Genomic DNA, 17,242 nt, shown 5'->3' with positions numbered 1-17,242 from the left:
TAGATTTTAATGTAGCTCTGTGACACTCAACACTGAAGAGGAGATGCAGGGCACTACCTCCAGCTCCATCAAGCTGGTTAAGTGTTATCCAACCTTCAACACCTAGAACCAAAATAGTACCCTGCTAGGATAAGCTCTACATTTTAGAAAAAGAAAATTAAATATGGAAATTCCCCCCCGAGAATTCTATGGATGTAACAGATTTGGGAACCTTGCAAGATCCAGGCAAATTTTAATTAAGTTCCATACTTACATCAGAAACCATCAGCTGAGCAGCACTTATAAAGAGAGCATAGCTTGATCCCAGTTCAAAACAACAAAAAACTATGTGCTGAGTATTGTTATATTTGTTTCAAAAGCTCCCTGAATTTATCATTTCAAATTAAATTTACAAGCTTAGTATGTAAAGGAAATATATTTGCAGTATTTTCACAATGTTAGCTTACTATTCAACTCTTTTACTTTATAGAGTATTAAAAGTTAGCAGTACAGCTGTGAAGTTACCTTATAAATTCAGCTTTAAACTGATGAAAAACTCTAAATTTAACTCCATCCATCTTTATATCACTTCAATTCTGAAGTTACCTTTTGACTACTAATACTTTTATTAATATTTGTTTTTACAAAATTTTTAATGAAGAAATTTGAAGGTTTTCAAAAGTTTGCAGAACAACTAAGGAAGATACAAAGTAAACAACATCTTTTAAGTGATAAAAAATACTACATTTACAGCTCCAATAGTTGAGAACAGCTGACTTAAAAAAATCCCCAAAAACTTAAGAATAACTTTTGTTCATCCTCTCCATTATAAAAGTGCCTTTATTTTTCTGATTTTCTATTATTATTTGATACTAATTGTGCTGCTGTTGTTAGTACATACATCAATGTTTTTTAACTGGCAGTTGATATGTATTTTTTACTGTCTCAACATGGTAGTTGATAGTGGACGCTGCTTGTGTGGCACTCCAGAACAGTCTTGGTTCAAGCTTCCTCCTCATTTTAGAAATTAAATCTGATTCGTATTGGATTTGGGAGAGTTTGGGGAGACTGACTGTAAGCTGTAAGCATGAAGTCCACTCTGCAAAGCTGTTTTGTAATATGAATAGCATTGCTGGGAATTCTTCCTTATTGAAAATAGTGCAAGGTAGTTTTTTTATTATTGTTGTTTTAAAGCATTAAGGGAAATAGAAAAAAAAAAAAGAAAGAATGTTTATTGTGCCGTATGTGGTATCTTAATTTTTGTTCCAACACCTTGAAATTACATTGTGGCAATTCAGCGATGAAATTCATTATATGTAGCTATCATTGGATGAAATCTTTCTACACAGAAAGATACAGAAACTGGATAATAAGATACATGTAAGTTTGGCTTCTATTATCAGTGTAGATGAATACAATCAGGCTGCATTTAAACAGAAAATAAATACATCAATATTAGGAAATACCAATAAATAAGGTACATCATTACAGATGCATAAAGTTAGGAAACGTGAAGCATCTGTGAAAGCTTGTAGGACATGCAGTGATGAAGGGCAGAGGGATAGACAAAAACAGCTTCTGGCATCAGCTTCAGAATGTGGAGATGGTTAATTTCAGAACCCAGATCAGTGCCTCATCCCCCCCCCCCCCCCCCCCCCCTTTTATATTCTAGGCCAATTGAATAGAGAGAATAATTAAAGAAATCACTATAGAAATGAGCAAAACAAAAAAACATACTTCACTGAAAAGTGACATAAAAAGCGCAAAACCAAGAAGAAAGTGAAAGCAGAAATCCCAGGGGTATGAAAATCCAACTGCCTAGATTCATTTCCATTTTGAAGTCTTAGAGCCATTGAAATGTAGGAATCCAAACAGAGCAGAAGCACTTTGGCACCAGTTCAAAGGCTGCTGAAGTTAATGAAAACACTGTCGCAGATTTTGAATCAGGCCATAAATGTTCATTGTAATTTCTTTATGTGCAGTCTGTTCAACATTAATGACAAAAGCTGCTGTCTTTTCTTACCAGGAATGAAAAGAGCAACACAGTACAGTGCCCCACATTTAAAGGAAGGTATCACTGCATTAATTTAACAGAACATGTAACTGAAACTATCTGATCTTATATTTTGAGTTTTCTCTTAATACTTGTTTTTTCTAGAACCAAGACACTCCCTTACTGAAAATCATGTTATTGATAAAAGCAATCTGACCTAACTAGGACACTTTTCAAATTAATAAAAGGAATACTTTAGTGACTAAGCTATTGCCAATTCTTCTGACTCCACAGTAAGAAGAAAGAAATGTGAATTTACTGATAAACCAAAAAATATTAAAGTTGAGGATTCTTTCAATTTCTTTCAACATTAAATCTGTTTCACATTTTTGTAAAATATTAACAAATTCAGATTGGAGCTTACTGCTTACTACTTACTATACAATAAAATATGAATAAGATTTCACTATGGTTTGCCTTAACTGAAAGAAAAATTGAAATTCCAAACATTTTCAGGAAAAAGAAAGTAAATAAAATAGATTAAAGCCAACCAGAAAATTAGCAAAACTAACTGAATCTGTGACTAGAGGGCATGAAAAATGCAGATATGGGAAAGAGGTTTCAGTAAGATCATACTCAAAAAAAGAAACTGAAAAAAGAAAGCGAATGAGTGACATTAATTCAGGCATTACTGGCCACATCATCTTACTTAAAACAGTGTTATTGAGCTTGGTCTAGCTTTTTTCTAAGGCAAAGTCAATTTGCACATAGATTTATTAAATGTGTTTTTTTTTTTCCTCAGCATAAAATTTCAAGGGAAATGTCTTTCCATAATTGCATAATGTCTACTGTTCAAGGTTTATTTAGTTCTAGTGCAGCTCACAGGAACACTTGGCCCAAATAGATAAAGTTCCCCTAAAAACAAATAAAAAAAGAAACAGGGTTGGATTGTAGAAAAATGCAATCAAGTGTTAGTCTGGGTTAAAGTCAAAGGAGCTCCTGAATATTCACCTGCATATTGCAGACAAATTTACTAACATTCTTTCGGCCTTATTTTGGAGGTCAGTAAAGGAGGGCTATTAAAATAACAGCTTTGATAAAATTAACAAAATAAAACAGTAGATCACCAACTATAGTTTAAGCAATCTTTTTTCGCATACTTCTGATTATGGGATATGTTTCCCATTTTCAGTTGTGAAAATTCACAAAAAGCAGTGACACTTACAAAACACTAAGTGTCAAATATTCAGAACAAGGATTATGAGATTAAATGGTCCCAATTGTTTCTATCCCTTCCAATAGCAAGTGAAGAGTGAGTAAAGCCTAAGTTACGAAAGGCAATCTGAACACATAAAACAGTACAATTGAAAAAAACAACAGTTTTTGACAAAAATCTCATGTTTGAGAATTGCCTTTAAGAACTGTCATGAATTTCACAAACAAAAAATTTACTATTTGGTGGAAGAGTCCTAATTAAAGAATGATTGTTCTCCTAAAAACGTTAATACTTAGAAGCACAAACTAGTACATGCAGTTATGAAGTCAAGTGGTAAACTTGTATGTTTAAGGTAGAAGATTTCTTTCTTTCCTTTCCTTTTTTTTTTTTTTTTTTTTTTTTAAGAAAAATCAAAAACTGTTTTAATTGATCATCTAGTTCATGTAAAACTAACTGAAATCTACAGCCTATTTCACACTGGCAGGGTTTGTGCAAGACAGCCTCTAGCCCGCAGAAACTATTAACTTTGAAGCTGATTTTCCCAATAATTAATTTGTTGTACATTGATAGAATCTTAAATTCTTTACAAAGTTATAATTCCATTATGCAGTCTAACAGCTCCTGAAGGCAAATGAGGTTCAGATAATATCTGGAATACTGGAGGACTAATGAACTATCTGACATGGTAATTGGACTATCAAAAAATAAAGCTGAAAATTCAGGGCATCTATATGAAAAACAATAAACTAAGAGGCAGCCATCAAATCCCACAGCTGATGACTTTGAGATGTAGTAGACAAATGGAGGATAAGATTTTTGAGGTCATATTTCCATGTCATGCTCCAGAAAGGAGAGAAGATTCTGACAGTATGGTGTAACAGGCAAATGTTAAAAGCATAACTATATGAGTAAGATTTCACTATGGTCTGATTTAACTGAAAGTAAAATTGAAATTCCAAACATTTTCTGAAAAAAAAAAGTAAATAAAAGATATTAAAACTTCAGAAATGTGCTGAAAGTCTTCACTGAAGTGGAATAGGAATAAAAATTCCTAAATAATGCAAACCTTGGAATCTCCTATATATACAGATACAGGTTGCCCCATGGTGCTGTCAGAACAGCTTCCCCAAGACTAGAGAGTTAGTCCAACTGTCTTACCAACTTGCCAACTGCGTGGGGCAACCACCACCAGAAAGTGGTCAGCTGTGTGATGGAAGCACACCAACTGCGGGGGGCAGTTCATACCCTATAGATGAGATAGAGATACTCAAGTTAAAAGGGACTAAAGGACCATAACTGAACTGAAAATAACTGTATGAAGTTTCAGGTCATTCAAACATTCTTCAATGTTAACAAAGATTTTTTGTGTCCAAAGTGCTCAACTCTGCAACCATCTTCTTACTGCAGTGCAAGTGAGGGTAAAGAAAGGCTTCTACCTAATCTTTCAGTGCTATTGATCCCAGCAAGGACATATGCTGAAAAGAATTTATAGGAGATCTGGAATTAACTCAAAAGGAGATCAGGGCCTTCTTTGTTCATTTAGCTGTCATCAAGAAGATATCCTGAAGCTGGCAACAAATGAGGCTTCACCACAATGCAAAATGAATAGCAGATACACGCACTGACTGCAGACTTGGACTGTTCACATAACATTCAGATTTTAATGTTCTCCAACATCAAGCCTTTGCTGATATCAGTTGAAGTGAACCTGTGAGATGCCACGTATAGCTATTAATAAAGCTTACAACTATGAATACCTACCAAAAAAATATAGAAAAAGGAAATAAAACCTCAATATATTTCTGTAGGTATGAAGTGCTATATTTCAAACTGCACTGTTAGCCAGGCAATAATGTACCTTAAGCTGCAAGCATTTAGTGCCATAGAAGAAGAATACAGCTATGCCCTATTTTCTAAAAGATTCAAAAAGCACTGAAATGAACAGAAACACATATTCCATGGAAGATCATCAGCACAGAAAAAGTTCAAAACATTATTTCAGACTAAGAAAGCATTTTGTAGTCCAAAATAACAATCTTAATAAAAGGTAATTTGCTTAATATTTCATAATCCACTGCCCATTTGCTCTAGATGTTAGAACTATTTACCTTTAAAAAAACACCTTCAATTTTGAGACCTCCTTGAGGAAGCAAACTAATTAAGGACATTACTAAATCATGCAAAAGAATTCCCATACCCCTGGAATGTGGAAAAAATATAAATGGAAATTTCAGTGCTTAGAAAGGAAACTAAAGAAAAAGGTAAATAAAGCAAATGAGAGATTTAGAGTAAAAAAAAAAAAATTACTTCAGAGGGAGACAGTTTGTAGCATATCAATCCCTTTACCTGATGCTGTTACCAGGAGGCTGTCTGAATCACATGGTCTACAGGATGAAGCACTAACAGGGTTTATGGAGGAGCTACAGGCAATGGTGGTGGGAATGACAAAGGAATTTTCTGAACATGCAGACTGGTTCAGTCCAGGGAAGTGGGAAGGCCAGGCACCCACCTGAGATGTGGCTATGGCTGGTATGGCACAGCCTGCAGGTGCCACAGATAAATCTATAGCAGGTTTTGGTGGCAGCTGAGGTGAGGACTTAGAAATAATTTCCTCATTTATTACCCTGATTCCTTGTGGTGAACTTGAAAGAGGTGAGGTCACGGTTTTGCTGTCAGTTTTTACATTTGTATTTGGGGATCGACTACTATCCATTAAAACTTTAAGCTGTGGGTGTGGTGGAGAAGGAGTTTGCGAAAGCCCTGGTTTTTTAGGAGGAATAGGCGGAGGATTTCCTCTGTCAATTCTTGATACACTAGGCGTCTTTAAATTCATTCTACCGACGGGGGGGTAAGTGCCAACTTCCATTGAATGTGACGTCCCAGGCCGTGACGGAGGGCCGCTCTGAGGGCTGGTAAATCTTGAAAGGACTTGGGTGACAGTATTCCGAGCTACCTGCTTGGCAACTAGGTTGTCACGACTAGTAGGAGATACGTCCCTTGAGGGAGGGCTTTGGGTTGTGTTTCCATTTTGGTCTTGATCGTTAGCATTTGCTTGAAATCTAAACCTAGCTGCTTGGACTCGTGGATTTAGGCCTGGATGGCCAGTAGCATTGGCAGACGGTGAATGCAAACTGTGCATAGATGAAGTTACTGAGTAATTCTGAGTTGTGACAGTTGGTGTGGAAGGAGTGCAAAGGGAAGTACTATTTGGAAAGGGGGAAGTGCTACTTGGTAAATCAGGTGATGAGCCTGTACTTGGTCCATTTTCCTCAATTCTGTTTTGACTCTGTGTAAGAACAGGAGTTGCAGGAGGGACAAGTTCATTATGTGAAGACTGCCTATCAATAACAGGTTTCACAAGTGCTGCATTGGCACACACATTCATTTTTGTATTGCCAGACGCTAGTGGGTTCACTGTGGAAGGCTTCACAGATACAGTCAAAGGCAACTTCTTAGTATTCTCAGTGCTACTGTCCATAACTACAGGATCCGTTTGGCAGGCAATAGTTCTTGAACTCAGCTCTTCTGTTTCAACAGAAACAGAAACAAGGCTCCTATCTTTATTTTTATCTTTATTTTTAAGAGAAAGATTAGTTTTACTGTCATTCTCCTTCTTTAATTGCTCAATCATTTTTATCATTTTATCTCTTTCTTCTCTGAGGTCACTGGTGTGTGCTTCCTCTCTATGAAGTTTGGCACGCAACTGCTCTCTCTCTGTGTCAAATTCAGACAGCTGCTTTTCCATTTGAGCCTCCATTTGTGTACTCCTTTGTTTCTCAGCTGCAAGAGACTCCTCCAATTCACTAGCCTTTTTCTTTTCCTCTTCAAATTTTGACATCACTTCTTCCAGTTTCTGGGCTTCTTCTACTATTCGTCCAGACAACTGCTTACACTCTTTCACTAGCATCAATACTACATGCTTGTTCTTGCCACGTTCTTCTTCAAGACGAGCAGATAGCTTTTTGTGCTCCAGCTCAAGATTCTGTAACTGAGATTTTTCCATTTCCAGCTGTAAGAAAACATATAGAAAAATTCTCATTAGCAAGATGTACTTTCAACATAACCTAGTATTAATGTGACATTAATGTTTTAACCTTTGAGAGTATGCCTAAAATGAACCTGTCTGCCCAGGAAAGTGATTTGTGGTATGTAATGCAAGTGCCTATAAGCAAGAGAAAAAGACAGGCATCCCTGAAGAGCAATGCAGAGACTAAGTAAAACTATCTACTTTGCTCTATCGATAACACAAAGACTCCACAAATTGATTAAATTCTCGTGATTTCTGAGTGAGGAGCTGCCTGTTCTCCAGAAATTAGGCAAGCACTGATATTAGACACCTGATTCAATGACATGACAGAGTCCTCTTCTCAGTAAAGGAATTGGCCACAATTAAGAAATGAGTTTTGCAGAAAAACTTCAAGCCCAGAAATGAAAGTTTAAGTTCTAGGCCTTCCTCAGACTGAAGAAGATTAATGTTGAAAAACATAGTCCATGCCCACAGCAGTTGTCTTACTTACTAACATTTATAAAAATACATTCATTTTAGAGACCAATTTTTTGGTGTAGTCACAAACATTTTCCTGTACTTACTAACAGTAGAATGTCTCGCTGACATCAGTGATGTATAATCTATGCTGTAGGCTAGGAACAAAAGACTACCTATTATGTGCAGAAAACAGATGAGAATAAGTTTTCCACTCATTCATACAGTCAACACTTCTAACTAACTCATTTTGCCCACTAACTGTTCTTTTATTCAAAAAGAATAGAAAAGCACTTCTCATAGAAAAGCACTGGAAAAATACAAGTTAACGCACTGTTTTATAAAATAATTACTAATAGTAAGGCATACCAAATTACTTCGCATTTTCCCAGGTAAACTTTTACACATGTCAAACTACAACAGAAGAAAAATTGGCTTCTTTCTTCCTACTCTGTTTACATAATGATGCAGTCATTTCCTGTATGACTCATCTGGATAATAAAAACAGACGGTGACCATTCCTTCTCCTGTGCTCTTTTTGTCAATTATCAATTCTGCTTAATACTTATGTAGAGATTTATACAGGAAGAACAATTCAGAACTCTACTGATAAAGTGCTTTTTTTAAGTGGGAATTTTTACTATGCTGGAAAAATACTCTCAGGTACCTAGAAAAAAATCAAGTGCTCATGTAAGTTTTATTTTGACTGCAATAGGAAACTGCTTCATGCTTCTACGATGTGATATGAGAACATTTCAGTGTTAAAAAAAAATCTGGTGAAAGCTGTGGCAAATAGCAATATATTTAAGATTCTACTTGGAATAAATGTTTCACTTCAGTAGTTGGAGAAATATCAAGAGTAAAGGTCCAGATTTTAGTATCCTGGTCAAATTGATACTGATTTCAGAGCTTAAGACACTATAGTACAGTGCATATATTTACTGTAAACAGTAATGTGGGAAATGAGATGGCCTAAGGTAATAGGTATGGAATATCTTCTCTCTCATTCATTGCTTAAAATTTGTCTTGGTTGCTAAAAGAAAAAAACACCACCAACAACTACAAAAAAAGCAAAAAACTAACAGCTTCCCCTGCCCACCCTCCAAAAAAACCCCACCAAAACCAAAACCAGCCACGTGCTTTACCAAGAGCTTTCCAGAAGCCTGCTGCTACAGCACACTATTCCCTCTCCTTTACAACAGTAGATGAAATTTCTTAGTTCTTGAAATGTTTTCCACACCACTGTAGATGTGTCTGAAATTAATTTTAAATTAAACTGCATTTAAATTACAACTAATATAAATGACATCTTAAAATAAGAGCTTTGTTACTCTCTGGTTGTACCATATAGTAGAATTGAAACTCATGCTATCAAGGGATGAGTTCAAGAGAGACAGACTGCAGTTGGAACAGAAATAAATCCCACCCACTATAGCTCATTGTCCCCAGAATAAATTTTCCCCACATGTTAAGTAGAATTCAAACACAAGAAAATGATGAAAAAGTAAAGCAAGAGAAATGACAAAGAGGGCATAAACAACAAATCCTGCAGGAATTTGTTCTAGTTGAACGTGTCTCCATCTACCAACACTTCTAATCATGTTACCTGAATATAAATTTCTCCTCCGTTTTCTTATGAAGAATAGGAAAAAGCATAAACAGGTGGTGGCAAAATTTATGTGAAATATTTTAGTAATAGTAAAATTTCTTCCTGAAATCATACCATTATAATAAACACCAGTGAACTAAGAGAAAGAAATTATTATGGGAAATTATATCTACACTGTAAACATCACCTTGGCTTCAAATACATCAAAAACTGTTTAGCAGTGGAAGAGCTCCACTGTGGTTTTACAGCTTCATCCCAGGTTAACCAACACAATCTGTGTAATTCAATTCACACAACCAAGTTCACCTGTCTTTAAAAACAATAACAAATATATATATTATATATTATATATATTATATAATATATATAATAATATATAATAATATAATTATAAAATATAGTAAAATAAAAATAAAAATAAAAATTAATATATAATTATATATAATATAATAATATACATAATATAATATATATAATATATATATTATAAATATAAAACAAAACACATAAGGTATGACTTCTCATCGCTAAACAAACGATATCAGCAACAGTACCTCTTCAGTTATGTTAATGACAGTACAGCTGCAAACTAATTTAAGAAGCTACTATGATGATACTGTATTTAGGAGTGGTCCCATTCACAGTTCTTAAAGTGGAGGAAAATCATGATTTTTTCTCAAGCATTTCATTGTCTGTTTAAAATTTCACAAAACCGTCCCTCACGGACAAACACAACTAGTCAGTAACAATGGTGCATCCAATAATTTTTTTTTTCAAAAATAGGTACAAAAATCATGGGAAGTGTAAGATAATTTATCTTACTTTCAAAAAATTACAAATAGATCTTAACATACATCTGGGATGAAATTGGTTTTCCAAATTATTATCTTATTTGTAAGCATTGCATATAAAACAAGAATCCCTAACATATATATATACATACGTACATATATAAATATATATATATGTTCCTGTATTTGATCTCAAATTGACAAGAGCAGCATTAGTTTCTTATTTTACTTTATCTCCTATATCTCCCCTCATCGCTTTCCTTTGTCTGTATCTGCTTGAATTTAAAAAACAAACAAAAAAAAACACATCTATGAATATTTACACTACTTTTTCCTTTAGATGACAGATTTGGAACTAGTTGCAATTATTTATGAGTTTGTGAACTAACTACAAGGTGAGTTTTTGTGAAGTGTACTATATGCATACACTAAATCATATCAGTAACGTAAACATCTGGAAACGTGCCCAAGAAGGCTCTGAAAGGCAATACAGCAGGATACTGAGAACATTGGTAGGGACCAGTAAAGAACTGACCAGGAAAGGCCCTTTAAAAGTGAGAGACAGAGGGCATGTGTTGGTCAAGGGACCTTGCTTAGACTAGTGAAAGAAAAGACTGATGGATGATCTAATAGCAGGATACTACTACTAAGGGCTCTTACAGCAATGACAAAGCCAAATTCTTCTTGGCAATGGAAGGTAGGACCCTGTAACAAAAGGGCAACGAGAAATTGCCCCTTAAGACATTCTTCACAACGATGGTAGTGCAGGAGGGCTGCAGTATTGCCACTCCTGGGGATTTTCAAGACTCAGCTAGACAAATTCACAGATGACCAAATGTACTGCTGGTAATAATCTGCGTCAAGCACAAAGTTATACTAAATCCCATCAACAGGCTTCTTCCAACCAACATGCCTATCTATGAGCATGCATCCCAATATTAACTTATCTGCAAACACTTGACAGATCAAAAACTGTCATTTTGATGATCTGGTTTTGAGTTTCCAGGAAACTTCAAAATGAATTTTGTCAGCAACTCCAGGAATGGCATTCGAAGAGATGGAAGGGGCTGGAAACTTAACACAAAGCAGATGACATCTGGGGATTAGGTGTTTGGTATAAAGTAAGCCTGTAACTGACAGTCGTTTGTGCACCTCTTCATTCTTCTACATTCCTGCACATTGTTATGACTTACTTTTTAGGATCAAGTAATGATTTTATTTACAGAATACCTTTAGGGTCACTATATTCATAGGTAATAAGTCTCCAGGAAAAAGAGCTCACTCAGAGCCTGTCTGAGTCCAGTGATATCCAGAGACAATAGTCCCCAGAGCTGTACACAGACCTCACCACTTAGTGCAAGAGTGAGATAGTGAGGCAATTTGAAACATGAAGATAGAGGCATCACACACCTAGAGAAGGAGGAACCACTCCTAGAGGAGGTACAGCTGGCTCTGTATTTAGGTGACATTTGTCTGGGCTTAACTTTTTTTCCTTACGCAGGGTCACCATATTTTGTTGCACCTTTCAAGAAATCCCTCAAAATACTTTCATTAACCTCTTCCACAGGAGGGTTTCAGAGATGGAGAATAGACAGGAAAATGTGGAACTAAGGGAAGGTAAAACACTGAAAGAATAATTTATGTGGAGGTTAATGGAGATGGTTAAGAGAAATGTTATCTGTTTCTACAAACCAAGAAGTTTAAGAGGGTGCCCTGTTGAAACAGCCTTTCTAATTGGCTTAAAAAAAATAAATAAATATGCAAGTTCTGTAGAGAGTCATGCACATGAGTTTCACTCAAAATCCCTATTTGTTATAAGGAACAAAAAAGTTAGCATATGAGTGACACAGTTTCAAAACAATACTTTTTTTTTAATTTTATTTTAAATGTTGTTCTTTAAAGCTTAGCTTAAAAGTTGGACCTCTGAAGGTCCAGCCCCCTGCTCAAGCAGACACATCCTGGGCAACCTGCTGTAGGTATGTCAGGAATTGCCCAGGAATTCACTTTCAAAATGACACTGTTTTGTTTTCAATATGAAACTTTCTCTCTTTCTTTTTTTTATTTTTTTTATTATTTTTTGGCGTCATACTTATACCAAAATAATTTTCTCCTTACACCAAATGTTCTAAATATTCAAAAATATTTTTTAGTTGTGATTTACTTTCTTAATGTTTTATGAAATAGAGCCACCTAATAAGAAAAACAAATAAATGATTTATTTTATGCAGTTTAGGTTATGCAACATAACAGTAGCTCCTCTAGGTTTCAATGGAGTTAGTTTAAAAATATATAGTGACAATGTTTTCCTTTAGCTCATGTTAACCTGTCTATTTATATAGTGCATTGACTTGTAATAGTTCTACTTCATTTATTCCATAAGTAGAGCTAAATTCATGGAACTAATGATGTGTACCACAAAATATCACCAGACAACTAGCACCTCACGATATATGACAACTAAATGGAAAAAAAATTAACACTCGTGACGATAATCAAGTCAGACAAAGGAGCAAATTGAAACGTATCATGAAAGAACAAATCAGGAGAGGGAAAAGGAAAAAGAAAACTGGTAGCAGGGTACCTTCTTTTGTCTGTTTTCAGCAGCAGCCAACTGAGCTGACATTCTTTCTTGCATTTTCCTGCAGTGAGCCATAACGGCTTCTAAAATGGAGAGAGGGTTCATGCAGATTGGCTTCTTTTCTTTATCACCAGCACCTGCCTCAAAGTCTCTCTGCAGAGCCAGAAATGGGTCACTCAGATTAAACCTTCCGTATCGTTCCTGGATAAAAACCTCTTTGCGCCGGGCCTAACAAAACAAAACCAAAACATAAAACAATAGATAAAGAAGTAAAACTAAATGCATTCTTTGGAGTACATCTACACACAGAACAGACTTAAATCACTGAGAAAGTTATACTTACACATATTTTTAAAATGTTTTCTTTAAGTATTTCCAATTTCTAATAGAATTGGACAGATACATTGCACACAGATTTCATCATTGTCAATACAATTTGCTACATAAAATCCTTCCCTGTCTCACTTTAACACAGAAATTTCAGTTTGGAACAGTTTCAGAAATATCACAAAATAACATCTTGTAAACTGGCTGATACACAGAGTAGAAAGGGAAGAAAAACATTCTAAAACAGTTTTCTATTTCAGTGTATTAACATTATGTTAGTGAAAGACATGAAAACATGTTTAATGTGTTTACTGCAGTACCAAAATAAGAATTTTTAAAATAAAAAAGTAACAGCATCTTTACACATACAGAGATTCGCAACGATCAAACAAGCAGAGAGCAAAAATACCTCCAAGGCTCTTTAAAATTAAGACCCTTCTCAAATCTATGCTCAAGAAAAACTTCATTATCATGCGTTTTTACAAGCTGTTATTTAAAAACACAATTATATTTCCAAAATACAGTACAACACTTTATTAGCAAAACAAAAATATTACACAATAAAGATCAGATGCAATTTTGCCTGATAATTTTTTGGTTCTTCAGCCCAACATGTAAATGAGATCAGTTTCAGAGAAGGTTTTTTTATACATTTAGTACACAGTACATGAAAAGGCCACATATTAGTACCAACTTCTAAGGCTTTTTATAGAAAATATTGTTCCAAAATCTCATGCTTAAGTCTCATCTAATTTGTGAAACAAACAAACAAACAAACAACAGAACTATTGAAAGATTTCTAAAGATTTTGTTATGGTGTTTTTGTGCCTGCATATGTAACAGGAAGTATAAGGAAGCGAGCCAAACCACTGCAGTATAAACTTTGGAGGAAAGTGAAGTTTTGTTACCTTAAAACTAAGCCAACCACCAGAGCAACTCTTTCAAGTATGCCTCAAAAATCAGAACAAAAACCACAGTGCAGAGAAATACTTTCAGAAAAAGGAATCCCTCAAAAATAAGGGCTGAATTATTTACGTGTGATTTGTTTCAAAATCAGGAAGCTCAGTTTTCAGGAACAAGCAAAACCAGATGAAGAATAAGCAAATTTTGAGGTGTAAAAGCAGAGGAACAGGCTAACCAAATGGGTTAGGAGACCATTCCAAAAGCCTGATGTTAAAATTGTAACATATGAAAAGGTCATAAAAGGTGACACATATTCAGGGCATGGGAAACCAAAGAAGAACGTAAGAACCATGTGAGAAAAATTCTCCAGAGACAAACTACAAATAACATACCTTAGCGAATGCCCAACTTTTGCCTATATATAGAGCACAAAACTGAGATGTTGCAGGAAATTAAAAGGTAAAAGAGAATTTAACTGCAGCAGATGCAAGTGAGCATTCTGATACTTATTCTGATGCTTGAAATATTTTGTCTATTTTCCAATTTGATAGCATAAATAGAAGCTGAAAATATTAACAAACAAACAAAAAGCACAGCTCAGAAAAGCTCTCAGAGTTCATTCAGACAGAAAGTTTAGCTGGGATTTAAAGTCAGATGGGGATTGGCTGAAGAGACAAAAATAAGCCTACAGAACCAAGTTTTTTTTTTTTTTTACATATATAAATTGCTTTGCAAATAACCCCTAATCAGCCTAAGATTTCAAAGCTCTAATTTTTATCTTATATTTTAAAATAAAATAAAATAGTGGGGAGGGGCTATATTTGCAGCTCCTGCCTTTATACCCAGGAATTACAGGGCATTACGTAGCTTAGGAATTCAACCTTCACATAAAGGAAACAATCAAAACCAAAAACCTGACTCTAAATGGATTCAAGTGCTAAGCAGGCAAACAAGATGACAAACCCAAGCAGGTTAAGAATTTAAATGGAGATGAAGGCACAATCCATACATAAATCATCGGCAGTGTACAAGCCATTCTGTTTACATATAGAGAGAGACATCAAAGTAAAGGAAGTGACAGTGAGGTAGCAGCTCAGCAGTAAATAAAAAAAGGCCACCAGAGCTTCCAGCCTGAAACCCAGAGACCAACAGCAAGATGAGAAGCAAAGTCGATTAACGGATCTCAGAGGCAAAGGCAAAACAGTAAAGGGACTGGGTATTCAGATTTATTAACTAGGGAAAAGATGAAGCTGTATAGAAAGGATCGACTCCAGCTGAATGAAAATCACATTGATCTGTGACATTAAGAATTAAAGCAGCTACAGGAAAATCTGAAAGCTAACGACTGTGGAAAAATCAGGAAGTCTAAAACAGCCCGTGGTTTGGGATGACTGATGCAAAATTCCATGTTCCCAATACACGATGTTTGAGTTATAACTGACACTGTTTGTTAGGTTAGGTGACAGAGCTCACCTGCACACCCACAAAGGAGCACAGAGAGACAATAGCAGAAGGGGAGCCTGAATAAAACCCTGCTGGGCCCCACAGGGCCGTCTCCACAGCTCAAAGGAGCACTGGGGTACACAGTGGCAGGGGAGAACCTGAACCAAGGACTTCCTTGTCTGGGCCCAGGCTGTCCCAGCAAAACCATCAGCCCAGAATTGTCCGGGTGTGAAACTTGTTGCTTTGAGTCAGTAGGAGCACCTCTACGGGTTGCTGCTTAGGGGTGGGACATAACATGGGATGTAAGGAATAGCAGTTTGGAATCACACAGGACTTACAGTGAAATGCTTAGAGAAGAAACCAAAGCAGGGCACGGGAGAGGTTCGGGTGACTTTGGGATGAAAAAGAGTGGGAAGACAGAGTGGTAAATAGATAAAAAGGGCAGCCACATTGAACTCGTTTTCTGGTCAGTACCTGGTCATGCCCTGTGCCTGATCTCCACAGTCCAGCTTGTCTTACTAACTTCCTTCCTAACCCTGTCCTGGGTGAGGGCTCCCTATTCTGTTTGCACATGTGCATGGGGTGTGAGTGCAGCAGCTGGGGTCAGACCATGGGGCTGAGGACCTGTGTCTCCATGCCAGTGACTGAAGTTAGAATGGGTGTGTGAGTCAGTGTGTGATCAACAGCAGAAGTGAAGCCTGCCCAGCCCACAAGTGGGTGAAGCGGCCTGGGAGCAAGGGTGTGAGTGGGGCTCCAAGGGCCAACTCTGGTGTGAGAGCACCTGTGTGTCTCCAGGTGTGAGAGCACGAGAGGTTGGCTATGGGACCAGGGGCATCATTTCAGCTGTGTGTATGTCTGTGCGATGGTCTATGCCACCAGCTAACATGGGGAGGGACCTCCAGGGGCTCCCATGTCCTGATACCAGTGACTGGGAGACTGGGACTCACTACTGGGCACACTGAGCAGGGGTATCCACTTTGTACATGTATACGTGGGTATATATGATTACATGTATATTCACACACCTATACATGCACACATGAATACACACGCACACATTTCTCACTAGTGGATTCCAGCTTGTCCAGACAGAGAGTGGAGCAGGAGGAGGCTATTGGTGCTCCCTGTGTTCATGTGTTTGTCTGTACCACTGATCATGTATATACATCACATATATGTATGTGTGTGCTGGGCATATACATCTTCAGCCTTGCTACTGGTTGGATATGGGGACACAGAGCTGTAGAGCCGTAGCAGCCCTGCCCCTCTCAGGCTGTTGCATCCAGCATGATTTATTTTTCTCCCTTACTGTCACACAAGTTTCAGTACAATGCTTAGTAGAAATCATATAATAAACAAAACAAATCCTGAGAATCATTAAGAGAAAATTAAAGAACAAAAGAGCAGCCATCCTGTTGCCAATGTATAATTAATGTTTTGTCTGTATCTTGAATATTGCATGCAATTGTCACACTCAACACAGGGGGGGTTATGTGGCAGGACCAAAGAAGGACAAGAAAGACAATCAAAAGTTTGGAACAGCTGCCACATTAGAAACGATTATCCTGGCTAGAGAAGTTCTGCTTAGAAAATGGTGGAGAAGATATAAATATCTACCTTAAACATACAGTTATGAATGGCAACAGTTAAGAGGAGTAAGGGGTTACGGTTTAATTATCTAATTCAAGGATTGGGGGGCATCCAGTAACTCCATAGAATACTTGGCTAGATGGACCTTAAATCTGAAGCTGTTTGGCTGTTGTGATATTGTACATAGCTCATGTAAAAACGAATAATTAGAACAGAAAGGTGAGAACACCACCATTTTGACTATTATGAAGGCTTGGTAGATACAGAAACATCAATTAACATTTGTCTGTATTTTCAGTTTTTATCATTCTATCTTAGAAGCCACAGTGT

At 36.5% G+C, this 17,242-nt stretch overlaps 1 protein-coding gene across 1 annotated transcript in view; it reads right to left on the bottom strand.

The window, feature by feature from the left end:
* Positions 1-17,242, bottom strand: part of CTTNBP2 (cortactin binding protein 2) — an 87,485-nt gene that overhangs the window by 40,444 nt on the left and 29,799 nt on the right. The window contains 2 exon segments of the mRNA XM_040550146.1: positions 5,535-7,197; positions 12,653-12,877. Coding sequence (XP_040406080.1) covers positions 5,535-7,197; positions 12,653-12,877 — 1,888 coding nt within the window.

This window comes from Cygnus olor, chromosome 1 (assembly GCF_009769625.2).
Source record: "Cygnus olor isolate bCygOlo1 chromosome 1, bCygOlo1.pri.v2, whole genome shotgun sequence".
NCBI lineage: Eukaryota > Metazoa > Chordata > Aves > Anseriformes > Anatidae > Cygnus > Cygnus olor.
The sequence above is the reverse complement of the archived record's forward strand: the minus strand, read 5'-3'. Positions and strand labels throughout refer to the sequence as shown.